The sequence below is a fragment of the Elephas maximus genome, chromosome 2 (genome assembly GCF_024166365.1).
Source record: "Elephas maximus indicus isolate mEleMax1 chromosome 2, mEleMax1 primary haplotype, whole genome shotgun sequence".
In the NCBI taxonomy this organism is placed as follows: domain Eukaryota; kingdom Metazoa; phylum Chordata; class Mammalia; order Proboscidea; family Elephantidae; genus Elephas; species Elephas maximus.
In genome coordinates this window covers 204,248,716-204,273,652 of record NC_064820.1, presented here as the reverse complement: position 1 = coordinate 204,273,652, position 24,937 = coordinate 204,248,716, and the positions used below count along the sequence as shown (strand labels likewise).

Genomic DNA, 24,937 nt, shown 5'->3' with positions numbered 1-24,937 from the left:
AACATATTGAAGAGTAGCCATATAGACAATGCTGCCATATTGTTTTACGGAGTTTGAAACTCCCGGCAGCCGGAAAGTAACTTCCGGCCTTACCAAGGGAAACTGGCAGCTGCGCCCGACCGAGCCCGGGGATGTCTACGTTCTGGTGTTGGGAAGTAAGGACGTTTTCCAGAAGTGACTTTTCTTACCCTATTGAAGTCAGCGGGACTCTTAGTAAGCTCTGATGGGTAAACTCTCCTTGAGGCCTCTGGCCAGCGCCATTGCCGCGGCTCGGGAGGCTGCCGCTCCTCGAGGCAGGCCCTCACACGCTGAAAGTCGTTTCAGTGGGGTCAGCAATTAAACTGTGAATATTAATTGGAAACGTAGTCAACATGAACTAAATACATGCACTCAGTGCTCAAAAGCCTTCGAGGAGGAGGGATTTCTTTTTGTTGCATGGCCTTGTGTGTCATTACCTGATTCTTAGTCTTAAGGACCCGACCTGGGCGGAGGACCTGGGCCAGGCAAGGCCAGGACTGAGGGCAAAGACTTCAAGGTTGGACGCTTTATTTTTACAAAAGGCCTAGAATCCTCTGAACCAGATAAGGTTTGTCCGGAAGATAGAGAAGGCAAATGGAATGAATCCTTCGTTCCTTGGATCACCACGCTCCGACCCCTTGCCCCATGAGTAACATTAGAAAACGGGGGGGGGGGGGGGGGGGAATTAAGGAATAGAGACAAATATATTCCTTCTAAAAGGTAGATTTTTTTAAAGAGTTTTTTTCCATAAAATTGGATACTGTATTATTTTTAATTTTAGAAGTGACTTTTCTCTAGTGAGTCAGCAGGGTCCTTAGTAATCATGTGTAAGCAGACAGCTCTGATGAGTAATAATGAGTCTTGTAGTACATTCCTTATGTTAAACCGGTTGCCATCAAGTTGATTCGGACTCACAGAGAGTGCCATATGAAACCAAAAACCTGGTTGCCATCTAGTACATAGCCACCAAATAGGGACCCTATAGGACAGAGTAGAGGAGTGGTTGGTAGATTCAAATTGCTGACCTTTTTGATTAGCAGCTGAGCTCTTAACCACTGCACACCAGGACTCCAGTGCCACACAGACCATGAAAATTATATATAGAAGTCATAAACATAATTTATTTGTTCTCTACCAGTCAGTTTAGTTTTGGAGGACTGGAATTTCACTGTAATGACCCCTTCCTACTCACATCTGTCCACCCAAGCCTGAATCTCCACTCTTTCCTATTTTGCAGTAACCCAACACCTTACACATCATCCTTACTCTGGTGGCACATATCCCTTTCCCTGTGCATTCAATCTTTAGCAATCCTGAGCTCTGAGTCACCATGTATCTTTATTGGATTTGATGGGAAAATACCATGAATACATAAAATGTCCAGACTCCATGATGTCTCCACTGGCCTGAGACCAGATCTGATTTAATCATGTATAGATTATAATACCCTCCAACAGTTTTTCTGCTAGGTTTGGATACTGTTTTGGGTAGGATGAGGTACAAGCGGGTGGAGCTGTGTACTGGTTTAACCTAAGCTTGTTTAATTGAAGCCAGCATAAACCAAAACCTGTTGTCATGGAATCTGTTCCAACTCATGGCTACCCCATGTGTCACAGAGTAGGACTGTTACTGGAATAAGGTTCTTGCCTCTCACTGGTCAAGAAGGAGCAGGTAAGGCACATGGAGTTTTCCACAGGGGCAAAGCTGTATTGAAGAGACCTGCAAGCAGAGAGGAGGAGGGCCTAGAGCAATGCTTACCCTTGTCTCACAGAACAAAAGACAGGCCTGAGTTTTTAAAAGCTCTTGGGTGGGAAAAGATTCATGTTTATTCACAAACATGGGCAGGGATATGTTAACTAAGGTGCACATGCAGCAGCTTTCCAAGATGGTTTCTGTCCCGGAGGCCTCTGGGATTTGTAGCAGGACTTAATGGGGTGTCCTTCCCCAGATTCGATTCCCTAGCTGGGGCTGTAGTCCCTCACTGCCCTGGTGCAAGGTCACACATCAGCCGCTGGGGCTGGTTTTCTCCAGCTGCTTCTGCAAGGCAACTTTAAAGAAATTTGTGGGCTATTTTTAGATACCCTGCCCCATTGTTCTGGGGAATGGCTTTGTTTCTGTGCCATGGCCCATTTCTTGTTACTTTGTTTGCAGATTTGGGGGCCCCTCTGTTCCTTGTCTTAATAAGTCCCTAGGTTCCACACCCAACCCCCTATTACCTCCCTGATAATATAGCCTATCTCTGTTTTATTTTCTTCTCCTCTAACGACACCAGTCTTTTTGCTGTTTCTCAAACAGGCACCCTCTGATCTCAGGGCCTTTGTTCCCTGTCTTAGAACTGCTCCGTAGGGTTTTCTTGGCTGTAATCTTTAAAGAAGCAGATTGCCAGGCCTTTGTGCAGTGCTGCTAGGTAGCTTCGAACCACCAAGCTTTAGTAGAAAATTCCAAACCTTTTGCAGAACACAAGGCCCTGAAGCCGGCATATACATAAATTAAAACTGCTCTAAAACAGCACTGTTCAGTAGACCTTTATGGAACAATGGATATATTCTGTATCACCTCTGCAATACAGTAATCACTGACCACATGCAGCCATTGAGCACTTGAAATGGAGCTAATATAATTAAGGAACTACACTTTTAGTTTTACTTAGCTTAATTTTAGTAGCCACATGTGGTAGCGGCTCACTTACTGGACAGTACAGTTTTAGATCAGGCCTTTCCTATGTAATCTCTTCTGGGCGTATAATAATTGAACTTTTTCATGTTCAGTATAAAACAAATGCCTCTCCACTGTGACTTTTGTCTCAGTTCTAGTTCCTCACCTCCCATTTACTTCTGCAGTCTGGCTTTTATTCTGCCAACCCATTGAAATTGCAGAGATGATCTTAAGGTCATCCATGCTCTCAATATTTGCCTATCACTGACATCTGACACTGGATTACTTCTCATTTCTTATCCTTTGGCTTCTCTCCCGGGTTTCTTCTTATTTTTCTGGCCCACTGATTTATTCTTTCTTGCAGTTTGTGTTTATCGAGTGCTTACTATGTACCAGAATTTTCAGGTGATGATGAGAAAATGGACACTATCCCAGTTCCGTGTAGCTTATCGTCTGTGGTGCTCATTTTGTAAATTGGTGACCTTCAAACTAATGGACCACAACCAAGAAATATGTTTTACCTTGCAACCCACACATATGTGTGTACATATATTCATAATAAAAGTTTCAAGAAAAGGTCTTTACCCATCTTGTATGAAAAAAAACAAAAAAACAAACCTGTCGCCATCGAGTTGATTCCAATTCGTAGTGACCCTATAGGACAGAGTAGCGCTGTCCCATAGGGTTTCCAAGGAGCTGTTGGTGGATTTGAACTGCCAACCTTTTGGTTAGCAGCCGAGCTCCTAACCGATGTGCCACCAAGGCTCTGTTATATGCAAAGCACAGTAATATTTTCTATACTATTTTTTAATGCTAGTGGAGACCTAGTCCATTAATTTCATGACCCACCCACAGTTTGAAAACCCTGTCTTAAATGACAGTGTTCCCTAGGCTCTGATGTTAACCTCTGACCTGTCACGCTGCCCACCTTCCCTGAGTGTCCTGGACTAAGTGCATGGCTCCAGGTCCTAGCCAGGACTACTGCTCCTTCCTTAGAGCTTTGTCTCCACCCAGACTCCCCACAGATCACATCCTGAGATCTAATAGCCTCCCAGACATCACTGTCCTGTCCCATGGTTATCTCGCACTCACTAGATCTAAATCTGATTTCATTCTCTTTTCTCTCAATCGTGCTCCTTCTATATTTACTATGTTGGTGAATAGTTCTTCCACCCACCCATTTACCCTAGGGAGAAACCTAAAAGGCATCCTAAATACATCCTCCTCTGATCACTCTGCATCCCATTAAGTATCTCGCATTTATCCCCTCCTGTTAATCTTTGCCACTGCTTTAGCTTAGACCTCCTGACTTCCGCCATAGGTAATGCACCTGAAGATTCTTCTAAATCAGCTCTGTCTAATAGAGCTTTCAGCTGTGATAAACAAAACCAAAAAACCAAACCCAGTGCCATCGAGTCGATTCCGACTCATAGCGACCCTGTAGGACAGAGTAGAACTGCCCCATAGAGTTTCCAAGGAGTGCCTGGCAGTTTCGAACTGCTGACCCTTTGGTTAGCAGCCTTAGCACTTAACCACTATGCCACCAGGGTTTCCTTCAGCTATGATAAACCAAACCCAAACCCACTGCCATCGAGTCGATTCCGACTCATAGCGACCCTGTAGAACAGAGCAGAACTGCCCCATAGAGTTTCCAAATGATAGAAATGTCTATATCTGTAGCCATTAACTATGTGTATCTCTTGAGCATTTAGAATGTGGCCAGTGGGACTTAGGAACTAATCAATTAAATAGCAATATGTAACCAGTGGCTACAGTATTGAACAGAACAGGTCTAAATGATCTGCCACAGATGTACCACCTCCCAGTCCCTGGTACAAATAGGCAACCAATTCCTGTTGACTAAGCTAATGAATGAAATACAAAAATATGAAAGCTATACAAAGGTGTTACCAACACCATCAATTACTAGATGGTATGACAAATCAATTTCACAGCTAAATTTTCATAAAATTTTATTGGAGACTTAATTTCCTTGCATAAGTACACTAAATTACCCTTATCATTTTAAAAGCAACTTAAAAAAAAATTTCTACCACTAGAAACACCTTTTTATGTTCTTTAATTTTTTTTCAACCATCAGTAAAATATTTAATAAAGACTATCGGTTGCTGATTAAACATATTAGTTTACTTAATTATAGTGACAGAAAGCAGATTAGTGTTTGTACAGATGGAAGGGATTACAGAGTGGCGTGCAGAAACTTGTGGGTGGCAGATATGTTCACTATTTTGATTGTAGTGAGGATTTCATGGGTATATACACATGTTAAAACTTTTCAGATTGTACACTTTAAATATGTGCAGTTAATTCACTGTATGTCAATCATACCTCAATAAAACTTTTTTCTTAATTTGGTTGACATTTTGTTCCAATAACGTATAACATAAAATCTACTAATAAATGTTAATGTATGGGACAGCTTGTATTACGAAAGATCCTGAATTATTTCTATCCTTGTTAAATCTGTTGCTCACCAAATTTAATAATAAAAACAGCAAACACTTATGCAGTGTTTACCTTGTGCTAGATATTATTCCGAGTGATTTATATCATTCATTTGATCCTCACAACAGCCAATTGAGTTAATTTCCAACTTCATTTTACAGTTGAGTTGTCATTATAATACTTTGTCTCCTCAAGCTCCCCTTTGAAATCTTCTGTTCAGCTCTTTTACTTCATCATTTTTTCCTTTCACTTTAGCTACTCTACATTCAATAGCAACTTTTTAGAGTCTCTTCTGATATCTGTTTTGGTCTTTTCTTTCTTTGCTGTCTTTTTAATAACTTCTTGATTTCTTCATGTATTATATCCTGGATGTTATTCCAGAATTCATCTCCTTTTTGATCATTAATGTTCAATGCATCAAATATGTTTTTGAGTTGGTCTCTAAATTCAGGTTCGATATACTCAAGGTCATACTTTAGCTCTTGTGGACTTGTTCTAATCTTCTCCAGCTTCAATTTGAACTTGCATGTGAGCAGTTGATGGTCTTTCCGCAGTCTGCCCCTGGCCTTGTCTGACTGATGGTACTGAGCTTTTCCATCGTCTGTTTCCACAGATGTAGTCAATTTGATTCCTTTGTATTGCATCTGGCAAGGTCCATGTGTCAAGAAAAGTACTTGCAATGAAGAAGTCGTTGGTCTTACAAAATTCTATCATGTGATCTCCAGTGTCATTTCTGTCACCACAGCCATATTTTCCAACTCTCAGTCCATCTTCTTTGTTTTCAACTTTTCCATTCCAATTGCCAGTAATTGTCAATGCATCTCGATTGCATGTTTGATCAATTTCAGACTGTAAAAGTTGGGAAATTCTTCAATATCTTCATCTTTGGACTTAGTGGTTGGTGCATAAATTTGAATAGTAGTAGTTTTAACTGGTTTTCTTTGTAGGCAAAGGATATTATCCTATCACTGACAGCATTGTAGCTCAGGATCAAATCTTGAAATATTCTTTTTGAGTGTAAACACACCACCATTCCTCTTCAATTTGTCATCCCCAGCATAGTAGACCATATGATTGTCTGATTCAAAATGGCCAATACCAGTCCATTTCAGATCATTAATGCCTAGGATATTGATGTTTCGTTTTTGACAACTTCCAATTTTACTAGATTCATACTTCATACATTCCATGCTCTGATTATTAATGGATGTTTGCAGCTGTCTCTTCTCATTTTGAGTCGTGCCACAGCAGCAAATAAAGGTCCCAAAAGCTTTACTCCATTTACGTCATTAAGGTTGACTCTACTTTAAGGAGGCAGCTCTTCCCAGTCATACTTTGAGTGCCTTCCAACCTGAGGGGCTCATCTTCCAGCACTGTATCAGACAATGTTTTGTTGCTATTCAGAAGGTTTTCACTGGCCAGTTTTTTCAGAAGTAGACTGCTGGGTCCTTCTTCCTAATCTGCCTTAGTCTAGAAGCTCAGCTGAAACTTGTCCACCAAGGATGACCCTTCTAGTATTTGAAATACCGGTGGCAAAGCTTCCAGTATCACAACAACACACAAGCCACCACAGCATGACAAACCGACAGACACGTGGTAGATTTTGCACATAGAATCCTTCACTATTGCAACTCAAGGCTTGAATTTTTTCCCCACTTCTTTCACCTTGAGTAATGCCGAGTATTTTCTTTGCTTCGGGTTTTCTGACTCCAGGTCTTTGTACATTTCATTATACCTTATTTCATCTTCTCAAGCCGCCCTTTGAAATCTTCTGTTCAGCTCTTTTACTGCATCATTTCTTTCGTTCACTTTAGCTATTCTACTTTAAAGAGCAAGTTTCAAAGTCTCTCTGACATCAATTTTGGTCTCTTCTCTTTCCTGTTTTTTCAATGACCTTTTGCTTTCTCCATGTATGATGTCCTTGATGTGATCCCAAACTCTTCTGGTCTTTTGTCATTTGTATGCAGTGTGTAAAATCTGTTCTTGATATGGTCTCTAAATTCAGGTGGGATAAACTCAAGGCCGTACTTTGGTTCTCGTGTACTTGTTTTAATTTTCATCAGCTTCAACTTGAATTTGCATATGAGCAATTGGTGGTCTGTTGTATAGTCAGTCCCTGGCCTTGCCCTGACTGATGATATTGAGCTTTTCCATTGTCTCCTTCCACAGATGTAGTAATTTGATTCCTTTGTATTCCATCCAGAGAGGTCCATGTGTATAGTCGTTTATGTTCCAATGAATAAGTGCTTGGTCTTGCAGAATTCTATCATGTGATCTCCGGTGTTGTTTCTGTCACCGAGGCCGTATTTTCCAACAACTGATCCTTCTTCTTTGTTTCCAACTTTTGCATTCCAATCATCAGAAATTATCAATACACCTTGATGGTATGTTTGATCAATTTCAGACTGCAGAAGTTGTTAAAATTCTTCAATTTCCTCATCTTTGGCATTAGTGGTTGGTATATAAATTTGAATTATAGTCATATTAACTGGTTGTCCTTGTAAGCATATGGATATTATCCTATAACTGACAGCATTGTACTTCAGGATAGATCTTGAAATGTGCTTTTTGACAATGAATGGAATACCATTCCTCTTCAATTTGTCATTCCAGGTGTAGTAGACCATGTGATTGTCCAGTTAAAATGGGCACTATTGGTCCATTTCCACTCACTAATACCTATGATATCAATTTTCCAGCATTCCATTTCATTTTTCACAACTTTCAGTTTCCTTTGATTCATATTTCATACAAACCATTTTCAATTACTAACCAATGTTTGCAGGTGTTTCTTCTCATTTTGAGTCACGCCACATCAGCAAATGAAGATTTTGAAAGCTTTACTCCATTCACATCATTAAGGTTGACTCTGCTTTGGCAGCTCTCCCATAATCATATTTTGAGTGCCTTCCAACCTAAAGGAGCCCTGGTTAGCACTTAGCTGCTAACCAAAATGTTGGTGGTTCAAAATCACCAGCTGCTGCATAGGATGAAGATGTGGGAGACTGCTTCTGTAAAGATTTACAGCCTTGGAAATTCTCTGGGCCAGCTCTGCTCTGTGCTATAGGGTAACTATGAGGTGGAATCGACTCGACAGCAGTGGGTTTGGTTTGGTTTGGTTCCAACCTGAGAGGCTCATCTTCCAGCCCTATATCATACAGTGTTCCTTTTTTATCCATAAGGTTTTCATCAGCCAACTGTTTTCAGAAGCTGATCACCAGGTCCTCCTTCCTAGTCTGTCTTAGTCTGGAAGCGCCACTGAAACCTGTCCACAATGGGTGACCCAACTGTTATCTGAAATACCGTTAGCATAGCTTCCAGCATCACACAAGCAACACACAAGCCACCACAGTATGACAAACTGACAGACAAGTGGTGATCTAAACCCCTAGCCCTACTTATGTGTCTTTAGTTGCCCCTCAATTGCAATGTAAAGCATGTGCTTGCTGTACATGCCCACAACCAATATTCTCCAATTTTACTTTCTGTTTGTATCTCTCTTAAACCACTGGCAGTAACCTCTGGCCAAATACAGTGGTCTTGATGCTATCTTAGTGCCTTTTGACTTAATCTAGCATTGAGCACTGTCCCCCACTTCCTCATGTGGGGTTGAAGACTTGGCCCTCCTCCTCCCCTAGAACCTTTACTGCTTGCGTTTTCTGCATCTGCCTCCCCTTGACAACTGGTGATCTAGGGTTCTTCCCTCTCTGGGAAATGTCATACACTCCCATAACTTTACCTTTTCACCTCTAACCTCCTAGTCTTTACAAACCCTAATCCACTGTGGCTCCTCCCCTGCCCAATGAGGGAAGCCCAAACTTTTGGGTGTGGCATAGGTTCTCCTACCATATGAAAGGGTACATGACTGGCATGTGTTTTTATCCCCTCTATATTCCCATTACCCAGTCAGATGCAGTCTCATAGTGGACCCTTACTAAAGGCTTGTGGAAGGGAGGGATTCCTTGATCTGGCCCAAGCCTCTTTGAGTTTCCTCACCCAAAATCTCAACCCACCTCCACTTCCTAGGACTTCTGTCCTGCCCCATTTTTCTCTGCAGGAGAAAAGACAAGACTCTGAAACTCCTCTACTCATATTTTGTTCTTAGTCTAGAATAAGAGAACCCCCATTCCTCTCTTGTTTATCCAAATCCCTCTGCCCCAACCCAATCCCAGTACTTACATGGGTGCTCCAAAGGTGTGGAAATCTTTGCCACCACCTGCTGACCCTGACAAAATATCTTGACTGCGTGTTGAATCAATGAAGTTCACCGATTTACCTATGGTAGAATTATCCTGTTCTTCCCATTACTACCTTTATATTGCTTTATATTTGGCACATGATGGGATGGGTGTGTCCTCCCACAGCATGTCTTCAAAGGGTTCAGTCTCCATTTTGTCTCCAACACCACCTGACATATAGTAGACCCTCCATAAATATCTTGAATATTTATCAAATCAGTGGGAATTGTCGTTTACTGTTGTAAGTTTGTAGGGAAAGAAAACCATTTGGATCTGATAAATATTTTTAATATCTATGACATAAATATAACAAGTATTTAATATTTTTGACATATTTATGACAAATATGCATATAACTTATCTATGACCTAACTTTCACTACACTGAGTATTTCTCTTCCAATTATTGTGTCCCATTGTGATGACTCCATAAGAAAAACTTTTCCTCTGTTGAAACAAATGAAAAATCTGCCTTCCTGTATTTTCTCTCCATTGCTCTTCACTTCATAGCGACAAAGGAATGCGGCCTTCTTTCACGTTTGTCAAAATTTGTGTGTAGCCATCATGTGCAGGTTTCTCTTTTCCAACCTAAATATCCTCAGCCCCTTCAAATATGTGACATATTTATAACCATCCTAGTTACTCAAAGGACCCCTGGTGCTGCTAACGGAAAGGTCAGCAGTTCGAACCCATCGTGTGCTCTGTGGGAGAAAGATATGGCAGTCTGCTTTGGGAAAGATTACAGCCTTAGAAACCATATGGGACAATTCTACTCTGTCCTATAGGGTCATTATGAGTCAAAATTGACTCGATGGCAATGGTTTTGTTTTTTTAGTTACTCCTCAAGGAACCCTGGTGGCACAACAGTTAAGTGCTCAGCTGCTAACTGAAAGGTTGGGGGTTCAAATCCCTCGGTGGCTCCATGGAAGAAAGATCTGGTGATCTGCTACCTTAAAGATTACAGCATAGAAAACCCTTTGGGGCAGTTCTACTCTGTCATATGGGATCACTATGAGTTGAAATCACCCAGCGGTACCTAAGAACAACAGTCACTCCTCTGGAAATCGCCAAGTGTGTTAAAAAAAAATTGCCGTTGAGTTGATTCCAACTCATAGTGACCCTGTAGGACAGAGTAGAGTTCCCAAGGAGTTGCTGGTGGATTCGAACTGCCGACCTTTTGGTTAGCAGCCAAACACTTAACCAGTGCACCACCAGAGCCCCAAGTGTGTTAGTGTCCCTTAAAAACAGGGCATTAATACTGAGCAGAGAATTCAGAAATGTCCTAATTAGTGTCATTTTTCTGGCTTGAAGGACTTTGGAATTATCCTCAACATAATATCCCCTACATACCAAAAAAAAAAAAAAAAAAAACCAAACCCGCTGATTCCAACTCATAGGTACCACAGTACCTTACCTGTGTATGGTACATTACAATTTAGAAATATATATATACAACACTTGTCTTAGTCATCTAGTGCTGCTATAACAGAAATACCACAAGCGGATGGCTTTAACAAAGAAGTTTATTCTCTCACAGTCTGGTAGGTTACAAATCCAAATTCAGGGTGTCAGCTGCAAGGGATGGCTTTCTCTCTCTGTCAGCTCTGGAGGAAGGTCTTTGTAATCAATCTTCCCCTGGTCAAGGAGCTTCTTTAGTACAGGGACCCCAGAACCAAAGGACACGCTCTGCTCCCGGAGCTGCTTTCTTGGTGGTATGAGGTCCGCAACTCTCTGCTTGCTTCCCTTTCCTTTTATGTCTTGTAAGATAAAAGGTGGTACAGGCTACACCTCAGGGAAACTACATTGCATCAGGGATGTGACCTTAGTAAGGGTGTTACAATCCCACCCTAATCTTTAACATAAAATTACAATCACGGAATGGAGGACAACCACACAATACTAGGAATCATGACCCAGACATGTTGATGCACACGTTTTTTTTGGGGGGGGGGCATAATTCAATCCATGACATTCCACACTTTGACCCCCCAAAAATCAAATCCTTGCAACATGCAAAACATTCACTCCATCATATCATAGCAAAAGTCTTAACTCCAATGCAAAATCCAAAAATTCATCTGTGAAATCTAAAATACAAGTTATCTGCTTCCAAAGGTACAATGGCGGAACAGGCGCAAGCTAGACATTTCCATTACAAATGGGAGAAACTGGAAGAAAAGAAGGGATAACAAGCACCAAGAAAGTCAGCAGAACACATTACATTAGCTCTCAAGGCTTTGAAAATAATCTTCTGTTCTCTGAAACAATTTACACAATGGCCCTGCCCTCCAGACTGTAGATATTGGCCACACTCTCCAGATTCTGAGTGGAGGTGAAGCCAGTCATCCTCTTTCCTCAGCTCACTGCTCAACGGGCTTATGAACAAAGTGGCCGTGGTGGCAGGGATGGAGGTTATGCATGGGCTCAGCAACATGGACTTCCACTCACCAAGGCTGACTTGACTACAGCCACTGATGAGTGCCCAGTCTGCCAGCAGCAGAGGCCAACACTGAGTGCCCTATATGGCACTATCCCTTGAGGAGATCAGCCAGCAACGTGGTGGCAAGTTGATTACATTGGACCACTTCCATCATGGAAAGGGCAGCATTTTATCCTTACTGGAATAGGCGTGGAAACCCTGGTGGCGTAGTGGTTAACTGCTATGGCTGTTAACCAAGAGGTTGGCAGTTCAGATCCACCAGGCGCTCCTTGGAAACTCTATGGGGCAGTTCTACTCTGTCCTGTAGGGTCACTATGAGTTGGAATTGACGGCAGTGGGTGGGAATAGACACTTACTCTGGATATGGATTTGCCTTCCCTTCGTGCACTGCTTCTGTCAAAACTACCATCCATGGACTTACAGAATGCCTTATCCACCATCATGGTATCCCACACAGCATTGCCTCAGATCAAAGGACTCACTTCACAGCAAATGAAGTGCAGCAATGGGCCCATGGTCATGGAATTTACTGGTCTTACCATGTTCCTCATCATCCTGAAGCAGCTGGCTTAGTAGAATGACAGAATGGCCTTCTAAAGACACAGTTACGGCACAAGCGAGGTGGCAATACCTTGCAGGGTTGAAGCGGTGTTCTCCAGGAGGCTGTATGTGCTCTAAACCTGTGTCCGATATATGGTGCTGTTTCTGACATAGCCAGGATTCATGGGTACAGGAATCAAGGGATGGAAATGGAAATGGCACCACCCACTATTACCCCTAGTGGCCCACTCCCAAGATTTTTGCTTCCTGTCCCCATGATCTTATGCTCTGCAGGTCTAAAGGTCTTAGTTCCAAAGGGAGGAATGCTCCCACCTGGAGACACATCACTGATTCCATTGAACTGAAAGCTAAGAATGCCACCTGGCCACTTTGGGCTCCTTATGCCTCTGGATCAACAGGTAAGGGAGGGAGTTACCATACTGGCTGGTGTGATTGATCCCGATTACCAAGAGGAAATTGGATTTATGTTACATAATAGAGGAAGAGTATGTCTGGAATGCAAGAGATTGCTTACAGCATCTCAGTACTACCATGCCTTGTGATTAAAGTCAATGGAAAACTAGAGCAACCCAATTCCAACATGATTACTAATGACCCAGACCCTTCAGGAATGGTTTGGGTCACCCCACCAGGCAAAGAACCACGACCAGCTGAGATGCTTGCTGAGGCCAAAGGGAATATGGAATGGGAGGTGGAAGAAGGTAGTTCTAAATGCCATTTATGTCCACATGACCAGTTGCAGAAACAAGGACTGTAGTTGTTAGGAGTGTTTCTGCTTTGTATGTGTGCATCAACTATTTTTGTTTTCTTCACTTATAAAAAATGTAAACAGGGCTAGGGTGTTTTCAGTTGTATGCATGTTAGTTGTATCATGTTAGGTGCAAGTATGACTTCATAATAGTCTTTATTCAGAGATTACGTATGGTTTCAGGAGATGTGTACATGTGCCAAGTTGGCAAGGGATGGACTGTGATTGTTAAGATCGTGTGTTAACTTGGCTGGGCCATGATTCTCAGTGTTTATATGTGATCACTCCCATGATTGAATCCGCTTTGAGTAGCCAATCAGTTGAAAGGGAGTTTCCTTGGGGGTGTGGCCTGCATCCAAATATAAGCAGATGTTTTGGCTTTTTTGCTCATTCTGGATCCTGTGGCTGCCTCCTGTTTGTCTGACCTCTGGCTCTTGGGACTTGAGCTATCAGCTTATCACAGATCTTGGAATTCTTGGATCTTCACAGCCCAAGGATGGGAGTCCCACTCTCCAACCTACCAATCTTGGGTTGGCCAGCCCCTGCGGCTACGTGAATTGAAAGAAGCCTCTATCCTGATACACAGACTTGGGACGTTTTAGCCTGTACAATTGTGTGAGGCGTTTCCTTGATATAAGTCTCTCTATATATATATATATTTATAAGCTTTACTGGTTTTGCTTCTCTAGAGAACCCAGCCTAAGACAATACTTCAGGAACTTTTTCTACATTTCCCATCTCTATACCTTCCTGGTTCAAGCTCTCATCAACCTAGACCTGCATCCTGTATGTCCATTTTTCCTTCCTTGCCTACTGCTGCCAGACCTGTCCTCCTTACACCATGTTGTCATATGCTGGTCAGCAAACATTCATTGAACATCTGTGATGTGCAGGTGTTGTGCTGGTGTTCAGAGGATCATTTATGAATAAGACAAGGCCCGTCCCTTAAACTGTGCAACCGTATGTCCGACTATAACATAACATACAGGGGGCTCCATTGCAACATAGATGTGTCCAGAATTGAGGTTAGAGAAGGGTGTTCTGGCATAGGTGTATCAAGTTGCCATTTGACTGAGCCTTTAAGAATAGGTGGAATTAAAACAGAGAAGAGGGTAAGGGCGTGCCAGGAGGAACCAGGCGGAAGGTCAATGAGAGGTCTAAGTGTCTAATGATACAGGGAATCCCTGAGCAGAACGATGGGGTACAAGCTCTGAATGTGTAGCAGGATGTGTGGTACAAAGTGACCTCGAAAGTAAGGATAGAGTAGGTAAAGAAGGGTCCCAAGGATCATCTCTAGAGTCTATTGTGGTAATGGGTGGCCCAAAAGAGGGGTGCAAATGCATTTCTGGAAAACAACGCAAGCTGTACCTCCCAGTGGAAGAAGTCATTGGAGTTTCAACATTTGGACAGGGAGATCAGCCAGAAAGCTCCTGAAGAGGCAGCTGGCAGTGCGACCTTGAGCGGGTCATTTACTTGTGCAAGTCTCATATTTCAGAAAATGCCCCCTGGCAGGGCTGTGGTGAGGATTAAACCGAATAATATCAAGTCAGGTAAGTATTCACTAAATTACTACTGGAACGGCTTGGGCAGGTGCACCTGGGAGTTGGCTACCCCAGCGGCAGCACCGGAGGGGATACCCAACAGGAAACACACATACATGGCCCGCGTACCGCTAGACCAGTATGACTCCTGGACGCACGCGGGTGAGGCTGAAATCAGCGCCCTTTCCTCTGATTGGACCGGACGAGACCAGGGCTGGAAGGCGGACAAAGGAAGAGGCGGGGATTGGTTACGCCTGGGAAGAGGGCGGGGCCTTGGCATGAGCTGGAGGCGGGGCAGAGTCTCCCTTTGCTCACCCTGTTAGCCCCGCCCCTCCGAGGATTCTGGCCCTGGCCGGCTTGGTGGACCAGTAAGTGGAGCGGTGTGTCGCCTCCCAGTCTTCCCAGCAATCAGTGACGCGCCACCGCTCAAGACCGACCACTGGCCACCGTAGTAGCGAAGGAAGCCTGGAGCGTGGCCCCCCCCATCCGGAGGCGCCGGACGCTCAAAGCCTCCTCCCCCCTACTCTCCCTAGTCTGCGACCGCTCGCTCCGCCTTCCCTTTCCTCCCGGCTTCTCTCTGTCCCCTCCTCCCCTGCCCCAGCCCCGCAGTTCGGGAGGCGGGGGTCGGCGAGCCAGCCGAGTGGGAGCCGCGCGGTGTCTGAGGAGTCAGCCGGCGACCGGTGAGGGGCAAGCTCGGCTAGCTGCCGGCGCCGCGAGAGGGAAGGGAACGGGAGGGTTGGGGTGGCTCGGGGCAGCGATTCCCCACCGTCGCCCGTCTTCTCCCCTTAGCCTCCGGGCGGCTTGTTTCTGCTGCTGTCCGGAGCGCCGTCCCGGCAACAAGTGACGCGGAAGCGTGGCGGAGCGAGCGATTGGCCGAAGCCGCGCGGCCTCCTCCCAGGCCTTGCCCTCTGCCTGTCCTCCATATTTATGCCTCCCTCACCCCAGTGACCTTCCGGGCCAGCAACCCCCAAGACGCCGACATCGGGAACGCAGGCGCCACGAGAGGCTGGGCCGAATTAAAAGGGCAGCGAGTGGCTCGGCCATGGCACCGGGTTCCGTTCGCGTTAGACGCCACTCCACTCTCCACCGTATTGTTGGTGCTCTGTCTCGCCCTCGGGGTGGGCTGGTGCCAAGGACAAGAGGCAGTGGTAGGCCCGGAGGTAGGAAAAGGCTCGCCCAAGGAGAGTCGGGCCAACAACTCGTGACATGCGCTGTGAGGTGCGCGGGGATCGGCAGCGCTGCAGAGGGAAAGGGGGGGTGACCTGCCTAGGTGCGGCGTTCCTCGTTCCACGAATAGTTTTGCCCAGCACCGGCCAAGTACCAGGCTCCAACTATTAAAACAAGTAACCAACTTCCTTGCTTACTCTCGGGAGTCACGGTTTGCCAGTGGTGGGGCTATGGAAAGCCCACGTTGCTCTAATCGTGTGAAGGAGGATTCTTGCGGGGCTCTGGGAAAGGTCTGAAAAGGGGTCGCAGAACATTTGGGATGTTTTAGGTTGAGAGTAGGAGCCCAGCACCTTATTCTGGATTCCTTTTCAGAGGAACTGCTCTTAGAGTAAATCCTAAGCACTCAGCAACCTTAGTTCTCAGACAAATATTCTGTCCTTCTAACTTTTTATAGAAATAATTGTAATAGCTTCCCTTTACTGAGTTTTCCCAGGCAGGAGGGACAGACACCCTAAGTACCCTGTCCAAAGGCACACAAGTAGTATTGGCAGAAGAAGACCTCTGGTTCCCCTGCACAGATTGCCGTCCTGGTTTGGTAAATCAAAGCATTTTCAGTCCTTCGTATGCAGTGGTTAGGGTATGAAGGATAAGATGACCTCTCCTCCAGGAACCTAACATTTGGTAGACTTGAGTACCAGATTAATACATCATTTTCAAAAAGTATTGAGTGTTTTATGTGTGCCCACCTTCTTGTTAGGCCCAGGAATGGCCCAGTCCCTTCCCCCATTCCTGTTCTGGGGTGCTCCTGGTCACACTGGGCTTCGGTTTTGCCCATGCATCAAAAGGACATAGAGGATAAACTACCCTACTAAGTATGTTCTCTGCTCGCCTTCATACACACCTTCTCCACACTTCTCAGATTTCATACGAAAATCCTTATAAAGCCAAAACTTCTGAAAGAATGTATTTGGATCATGATCAGACCTGGGATGGGAAAGAGCTGTCCAGCTCCTTAAACACATCAGACTAAATCTGAAGTACTGGACCTTACCTCTGTCATAGGGGAAAAGGAATCACGAAGTGGCCATTTTGGTGCTCTGGATTCCATTGGTGACCCCACCCTGACCTCCTAGAAAAGGAGCCAAAACCTTTCCACAGTGGGTGGGAGTTGCTGTTTCCTGTTACTTTCACTGATTAATTTAGAATAAAGTTGGGGGGCAGGGGCAGCATGCTCAGGGAGGCCTTCCTGAGGAGGGGACATTTGAGCAGAGCCCTGAATGAAGAGGGGAGAAACCCAAAGCAGGCTCCAGAACTCAAATGAACTTTTCTACCCCACCCTCCCCTGTAAGAGCAGGGAGTGGATAATTCTACCCAGGTCTCGATTTCAGCAGCATCTAGGATTGTCAGAGTCCTAGAGAAAACTCTCAGCTCCCCTTTTGGGCTGGGGTAGGGTGGGGAGTAAAGATACTGGGAAAGGCCATTAGATTCACAGAGAAAAACCTCTCCTAGATGCCAACTACCATTGTCTGTCCCCCGCGCTCCAGCTCTCTCCCACCTTTTAACAGTTTCTCAAGCCAGGGTTGCAGAGGATTAATGCTGAGCCCCAGGTCCCCAAGCAGTGGTCCCTCCAGCTGGCCTCTGACCCCTTTATCCTCTGGCCTCCCAGGGCTTTCCACCAAGCCATACCAGACCAGGCTTGTCCCCGCTGCTGCCAGGCCGGCTGGGGCCACCGTGGCAAGGGGTGGGGAGTTGCCCTTGGGCTTCTCCTCCTCCTCCTGTCCCCAAAGGAAGCCAAGGAGGACTTGGGACTGGTCTGCAACAATTGGGTGGCTTTGGACAAGCTCCTTGCCCACATGGTAACCTTAGGTGACATGGGGTAAAGGATAATAGACTACTGGGATAATGAAAGGGAGAAATACACATGAAACACTTGGAGAGTTGTTATTTGTCAATGCTAGCAACAAGTGGGATGTTTTCATCCTCTGTGAGTAGCAGTGAGAGAAAGGGCGGAACTAATTGCAACTCCAAGTCCCAACCAGGTCTCCTAGACAGACAGACTTCCACTCTCCAGAAGAACATGTGGACCTGGAGCAGACCTGGGAACAGCCCTCCACCCTAGATATAGAGAATCTGAGAATCAGGTGGTGTTAGCAACCTCTTCGCAGGCAAAGCCCTCCAGGGACTGTGAGGTGGACAGCCACCTTTTGTTCTTGGCTCCAGGATTTGGAAAGGCCATCTGGACCAGCACTGTCCAATAGAAATATAATGCAGGCCACATTTGTAATCTTATAAGTTTTCTTAAAAACAGATGAAATGAATTTTAATGACATTTTAAATAACCGAGTATAGCCACAATTCTGTATTATCATTTCAACATATAATCAACATAAAATGTTATTAGTGAGGTATTTTGTGTTTTTTTTTCATTCTTTTTTGTTGGAAATCAAGAGTGTATTTGACCCTTACAGCCCATCTTAATTTGAACCAGCCACGTTGCAAGTGCTCAGTCATCACTGTAGTGGCGCATGGCTACTGTAGTAGACAGCACAAGTCCGGGCAGTTCCCCTCAGCCCCACTCCCACAGCCCAGACCAGTTTTCTCCCAACTCTTGCTTCAAGAATGAGGGATCATGGGACAGTCACTTGCCTGTTGTGAGTTATGACCTTCTGGGGTCCATCATCTGACCCCAGAAATGCTGGCAGAACAAATAACCAGGGAAGAAAAGTTTTTCTCTATTCTGACTGAAGGAGACAACACAGAAGAAAAAGAACTAATGTGATGCTCTCACAGTAGATTGCTAGTGAATGTACTAAAACCAAACCCATCCCATTGCCATCAATTCCAACTTATAGTGACCCTACTACAAAAAAAAAAAAACTAAATCCTGATTAATCCCAGTATTCCTTGTACCAGGGTTTGAGTTGCCCACAAAAGACAAAGGCCACACACACACTATTAGTGCATAGGTAAATGCTTTACTCACAGAAAAGAGATAGAGCAAGGCCAGCTTTACTAGTGGGAACTGATCTCCTGTGGCCAGCTGGATCCCCCCCCCAACCCCCCCCACATAGGGCTGGTGCAGGGCAGATGTCCTGCGTACACAGTACACCCCTCTGGTGCAGCAGACCTCATCCGCTCCCTGCTGGGAACAGATGTAGGAGTGCCCATGCATGAGCAAAAACCAGAAAGTTACTGTGCCCAAAATGGGAAAGACTTCTCTGTTAAGGAGAAGGAAGTGGGAGAGAGAAGGTGACTCAGTTCCCAGCCTACTTATCAAAGAGTGCTCTGGGCCCAAGGCCTTTACTTGGGCAGCCCAACGGGAGGCTTAGAGGCAGACCATTCCCCCAACACTTCTGATTTGTAATTTGTGATCAATTAGAAATGGTAGGAAATACCTACAGTATCTACTGAGTAAGAAACAACAAAAATAAACCGATACATGAAACTCAGAACCTTTATCTTTATTGTGAATGTTAAATGTTTTCCATTAGATTATCTTCCTAGTACCTATATTTTATTAGCTATATGTGTAAGTATTAAATGCTTGAAAAGTACTAAAATACTAAAAGTATTAGAATTTTTCACCAGCCTTCCTTATCCTTGTTTTTTAAATAAAAAAATTGATAGTATAATAACTTCAAAAGTCACAATTAGTAAAATGGTGGTTACGACAATCTAGAAATTGTTCTTTTTTGGCACAGTAGTATCTTAAATTTTTTTTCTTTCAGGTTTCCTCCCTGGGCACAGACCTCTTTCTCCCGGAGCAAACACCAACATGGGGTGAGGTACGGAAAAGAGACTCAAGAACGTGCACCACAGATCAGGGTCTCTATTAGTCCACATCCACAATAGGGAGAAATGGTATCACTATTTATATACCATTTATGTGTGGGTGTTTTTGTGTGTTTGTTTCACTTTCTAGCAGTGGCCTGGGAGAAGGGGGGCTCTCAGAAACAGCCTGAGGTGCCATGGCTCCCGGAGACCCGCCTTCCCCAGATGAGGTAGAGCACTCACCAAGGCTTGAGCATTGCTCTCTTTGGGAAGCCACTGAGTCTCCAGGGGTTTTATTCACATGAGGGCAAACATTTCTTTTAACTGAAGCTGTCTTGCAGCAGTAGAATGACCTCACGTGCAGCTAGAATCAGCAATGCAAGTGTCCAGGCCGAAACGTCTCCCTGGAGGAACCAAGGGACTTCGCAGGTCTGCAGAAGAGCTTCAGTCTCTGCTTTTAGATTTTGCTTAGAACTCATCGTCCTTGAATAAGATGTCTGGGATTTAAAGTACTCCAAACAAAAGGGTGGGGGAGCAGGAAGGGAAAGGAAGTGATTTTTAGATGAAACAAGAATGGGCAAAATGGTAGATAGATGAAGGTGACTGATTCATGATACAGTTCTTGCTAGTTTTTTTTTATATTAGAAAATGTCCCTTTAAAAAACTCTCTTCCTGGAAAGCTTTCCCTCTTCTTTCTCCCCTGCCTCTGTTCCCTCTGCTGTTTGCATTCACATTTTCCTTCTTCCTTCACCCCCTGCAGGGCACAGCACATCCCACCTAAGAGGCATGAGGAGCACATCCTGTTGCAGCCACTCCTGCCCAGGGTGGAGGGGAGCAGAAGCTCCCGACCTCACCCCTGCAGGTTTGTGGTTTTCAAGGATATTTTAGTTGACCCTTTTGGCATCCAAAAGACAAGGACCCCACCTATGGAGTGTTTTAACCAAAGCTCTGAGTATTTATGATTGATTTCCATCTGCTAATGAGAAAATGGCTGCTGACCATGTTATGTTTTGCCTCCTCTCCCTGATCTGTTGGGTAACACGGGGTTACACTGAACTAGCGACTATACTTGATCTCCAATGTTCCATTGCATTGGGCGGGACAGATCTGTGAGGCCTTGATGGAAACAACCAGGGTGAGAAGGGCGGCCACATTTGTGCTCTCACTTGAGGGCATAGGAAATTCTGTCCAGTAAGACACAGCTGGCCTGGCTTCCAGACAGCTGCCTGGAGCAACCTGTCAAAAGGATTTGTGATAAGTATTTGAGATAAACAGGAAAGAGCAGATTTGGTCCCCATAGAGGAGCTTCTCTCCTACTCCTGTCTAAAGATTCCTAGGGCTGGAACAGTAGAAAGTCTGAATATTCATTAGATTAGAAGGGGATGCCCCTTTCATTACTCCCAAAAACTGAAAAGCACTTCATGGAATCAATCTCTGATAATATTCTTTGTGAATTTTCCATGCTTCCTTCTCACCCATTTCCCTGGCTTTATCCTGAGTTGCTTTCTCAAGGCTGGGTTAAGGAACTTTGGGGCTGTGTACTGGTGTGGGGTAATTATCTATTGGGTACAGTCCAACGCCAGAAGCCCTGGTGGCTCAGTGGTTAAGAGCTCGATTGCTAACCAAAATGTCAGAAGTTGGAATCCACCAACTGCTCCTTGGAAACCTTATGGGGCAGTTCTACTCTATCCAATAGGGTTGCTATGAGTTAAAATCGACTCAACAGCAATGGTTTCTGCTTTGGTCCGAAGCCAAGGAGCAATGTTTTGGGGTTCAAGATATCCTCCTTTGCCCAGGTCCCAGCCCCTTCCAGTACCCCTTCCAGTAATGGTCAGGGTCTGAGCCTTTTGCCTAAGCTGCTGCTCGACCTATGTGTGCTTCACTTCATTGCCCTTGTTGCCCTTCCAGCCAAGGCCAGGCTGGGCCCATTTTGGTGACTCAGGAAACCTGGGTTTTGTAGGAAGGTGTTGGTGTGGTCTGGGCATAGGGGCTTTCTTGTAGCCCCATTTCTCCTTAGTGGTTTCCTAATGCATCCCCAGGCCCTGGTTCCCATGTCTAAGGACAGAAAACAGGCTGGGCAGTCGTCCTCCCAGCAGTGTTAATGGCTCCTGCTGCTGGATGGAAACTGTTCTCCAGAGACAGTCTGTTCCTCTTGCCCTTAGGGGTGGCACAAGGATTCCCCGCTCCATATTTCTGGGACCTCCCATGGCTTTTCCCTTGGAGAAGGGAGCTGGAAGATGGCCTGGCTGAAATGTCCCCCATCCCACTCTCTATTTGCATAGTTGTTGCCGGGGGCCCACGGTGACCTTCTCCCCGCAGGGCTCACAGGGCATGGCGAACCTGGCGGCTGCCTGCCTCTGAAACAGTGTCTGCCCATGGGAGAAAGAACCCAGGAATCCACAGACCGGCTTTTGAGGCCTCCCCCTTTTCCCTCCTAGACCACTCCCTTTCCAGGCCGTTAGAAAACTGAAAATAACCAGCAGCCCGAGGAGGCGAACCCCAAAGCTTGAGCTGCAAGCTTCCCTGTCAGCCGGGCCCCCATCGTGCACCCCCCGCGGACACCAGGTCGTCGCCATGTTAGCAGCATCAGGGGCGGCGGCGGAGAAGCCTTACACGTGCAGCGAGTGCGGCAAGAGTTTCTGCTATAGCTCCGTGCTCATGAGACACGAGCGAACCCATGGTGGCGACGGCCGCTTCCGCTGCCTGGAGTGCGGAGAGCGCTGTACCCGGGCCTCCGACCTCCGCGCGCACAGGCGCGCTCACGCCGGCGAGACGTTGTATATTTGCAGCGAATGCGGCCAAAGCTTCCGCCACAGCGGCCGTCTCGACCTGCATCAGGGCGCGCACCGGCGGCGTAACCGCGCCTGCCCCTGTCGAGCCTGCGGCCGCCGCTTCCCACACCTCCCAGCGCTGCTGCTGCACCGGCGCCGCTGGCACCCACCTGAGCGGCCTCGACGCTGCCCTCTGTGCGCCCGCGCCTTCCGCGAGAGCGCCCTGCGCTTCCATCAGGCTCGGGCGCACCCGCAGGGGGCATCTACCGCTCTCGCGAACAAGCCGCACCGCTGCGCACAGTGTCCGCGGGCCTTCCGCAGCGGCGCAGGGCTTCGGAGCCACGCGCGCGTCCACGCGGCCCGGAGCCCCGACAACCCCGCGGGCGGGCAGCCGCGCGCTCCCGACGCTCACCAGTGCGGCGTGTGCGGAAAGAGCTTCAGCAAGAGCTCGACGCTGACGCGACACCTGCAAACGCACTCAGGCGAGAAGCCCTTCAAGTGCCCCGAGTGTGGCAAGGGTTTCTTGGAGAGTGCCACGCTGGTGCGGCACCAGCGTACACACACGGGCGAGAAGCCATACGCGTGCAGCGACTGCGGGCGCTGCTTCAGTGAGAGTTCCACGCTGCTGCGCCACCGGCGCAGCCACCAGGGCGAGCGCCCGCACGCGTGCGCCACTTGCGGAAAGGGCTTTGGGCAGCGCTCCGACTTGGTGGTACATCAACGCATCCACACGGGCGAAAGGCCCTACCCATGTCCTGAGTGTGGCCGCCGCTTCAGCGACCGCTCAGACCTCACCAAGCACCGGCGCACGCACACTGGTGAGAAGCCCTACCGCTGCGAGCTGTGTGGCAAGCGCTTCACGTGCGTGTCCAACCTCAACGTGCATCGGCGCAACCACGCTGGCCACAAGCCGCACAAGTGCCCGGAGTGCGGCAAAGCCTTCAGCGTAGGCTCCAAGCTGGCGCTGCATCGCAAGACGCACCTGGGCGAGCGACCAGCCGAGTGTGCTGAGTGTGGAAAGTGCTTTAGCCACAGCCGCTCACTGTCACAGCACCAGCGGGCCCATACGCGCGCCCGCGCCGCTGCTGCCAAGGCCGCCGCTGCCAAGGCCGCCGCGGAGTTCAGCTCCGCTGGCGCTCCCCTCGTCTTTACAGAGGAGGCTGGACAGGAAAACCAGGGGCTCCTTGTGTCCCAGTTGGGGCAGAACTGCTAAGACGCTTCTCTCGAGGGCACTGGATAAGCACCCGCAACTGCCACTAGGGACATTGGGGGAACTCGCTGACCAGGGTTTGGGGAAAGATGGGATGGCCTGCTGCCTTTCTTTCCATCTCTGTTGATTGCTCTTCACCTGGCCTTCCTGTTAGCTCTCTTCTGCTCTCAGTCTTCATGGCCCTGCTTCTCTTTCTCTGAAGTGTAGGTGCAAGGAATCAGGGAAAATCTCTCAGATCCCAAACATGCAAGAGGGCTCAGGACTGATGTGGCCCATTGCTACGGTGCTCTCTCGTGTCCTCATTTCTTATCATGTGCCGTCTTTTCTTGCTCCATCTCTTTATTCCAACCTACATCTCCACTGCCTCTCCTTACCCTGCTTCTTTGGCTGCTGTTTCTCCTGCTAATGGTCACAGGTGTGGCTCCAGGATCAAATTCCAGGATCAAATCCCAGCACCCTGTGGTCTTGTCAGTTTCACGTGACTTTTAGTCTCTGCTACTTTCTCCCTCAGTTTGAAAGACAGGTGGGCTGTCAAGGTGGGAATCTTGGAGGCAGAGAGTGAGCTCACTTCAGTGAAGGACTTCTCATCAGAAGCACCCAAGCTGGTGCCTGGCGGAGGTGGCCCACTAGTATGAAGGTGGGCAGGTGCCCTTCAGCATGGCTACCCACCTGTCCTTTGAGCCAGGCCTCATGGTTTCAAACTGGCAATGCCTATCTCAGGACAGTGTCCTCCAGCCAGGTGGGGGAAGGCTGACATTTGCCTGGGCCCCAGGCCAAAACCAAGTAGGTCCACAAGGCTGGGTAATGCCAGGTAGAACATCAGAATATTATTTCAAAATCAGGCTTGGAGCCAGGGTCTCTGTTCATGGTGAAACATGCTCCACAAAGGGGAGAGGGCAGAATGGAAAATCCCCTGGAATTGGCTAACAACTTTTTGCTTATGGCTGGTGAAATAAAGAACTGTTTGTTTTGGTTCCTGATGCCAAGAGCCTCCTTTGTGAAACCTGATGGTGATGGTCTCCACAGACTTTGAAGTGGTCTAAGAGCCAACTACTTTGGCAGTTCCAGGGTCCCTCCTCTCTCCCCTGAATAGCTCAGCAATCTCCTTGTGTGTAAGACCCCTCATTTCTCCACTGGAAGGCAAGTCTCTGGGGTTTACATGTTTGGTTTTTTTTGGTGAAGGGCAACTACTAATGTGGCCTAGATTCACATACCTTTCTTCCTGCCCCACCCTGGAGAGACCTAAAGCTCACTAGACTGTAACAGTCTACCCTACTTCAGTGCAACAGTGGGGTTGACACTCCTTGGGAAAGGGCTGCAAAGTACCAAACAGTCCCTAAAGTATACTGAGG

General features: G+C 46.7%; 1 protein-coding gene across 16 annotated transcripts; it reads left to right on the top strand.

The window, feature by feature from the left end:
* Positions 1-86: 86 nt before the first annotated feature.
* ZNF672 (zinc finger protein 672) lies at positions 87-24,565 on the top strand. Of its 16 annotated transcripts, none has more exons than XM_049874589.1 (5): positions 91-155; positions 19,562-19,618; positions 19,946-20,033; positions 20,365-20,466; positions 22,043-24,564. In XM_049874589.1, the coding sequence occupies exons 3-5, from the start codon at positions 19,981-19,983 to the stop codon at positions 23,586-23,588; spliced, it is 1,701 nt and encodes a 566-aa protein (XP_049730546.1). In that variant the 5' UTR covers positions 91-155; positions 19,562-19,618; positions 19,946-19,980; the 3' UTR covers positions 23,589-24,564. The 16 variants fall into 16 exon arrangements, with proteins under 16 accessions (XP_049730556.1, XP_049730555.1, XP_049730546.1 ...); XM_049874587.1 differs by lacking the exon at positions 91-155 and adding an exon at positions 14,917-15,346 and having other exon boundaries at positions 19,562-19,613; XM_049874586.1 differs by lacking the exon at positions 91-155 and adding an exon at positions 14,917-15,346.
* Positions 24,566-24,937: the final 372 nt, after the last annotated feature.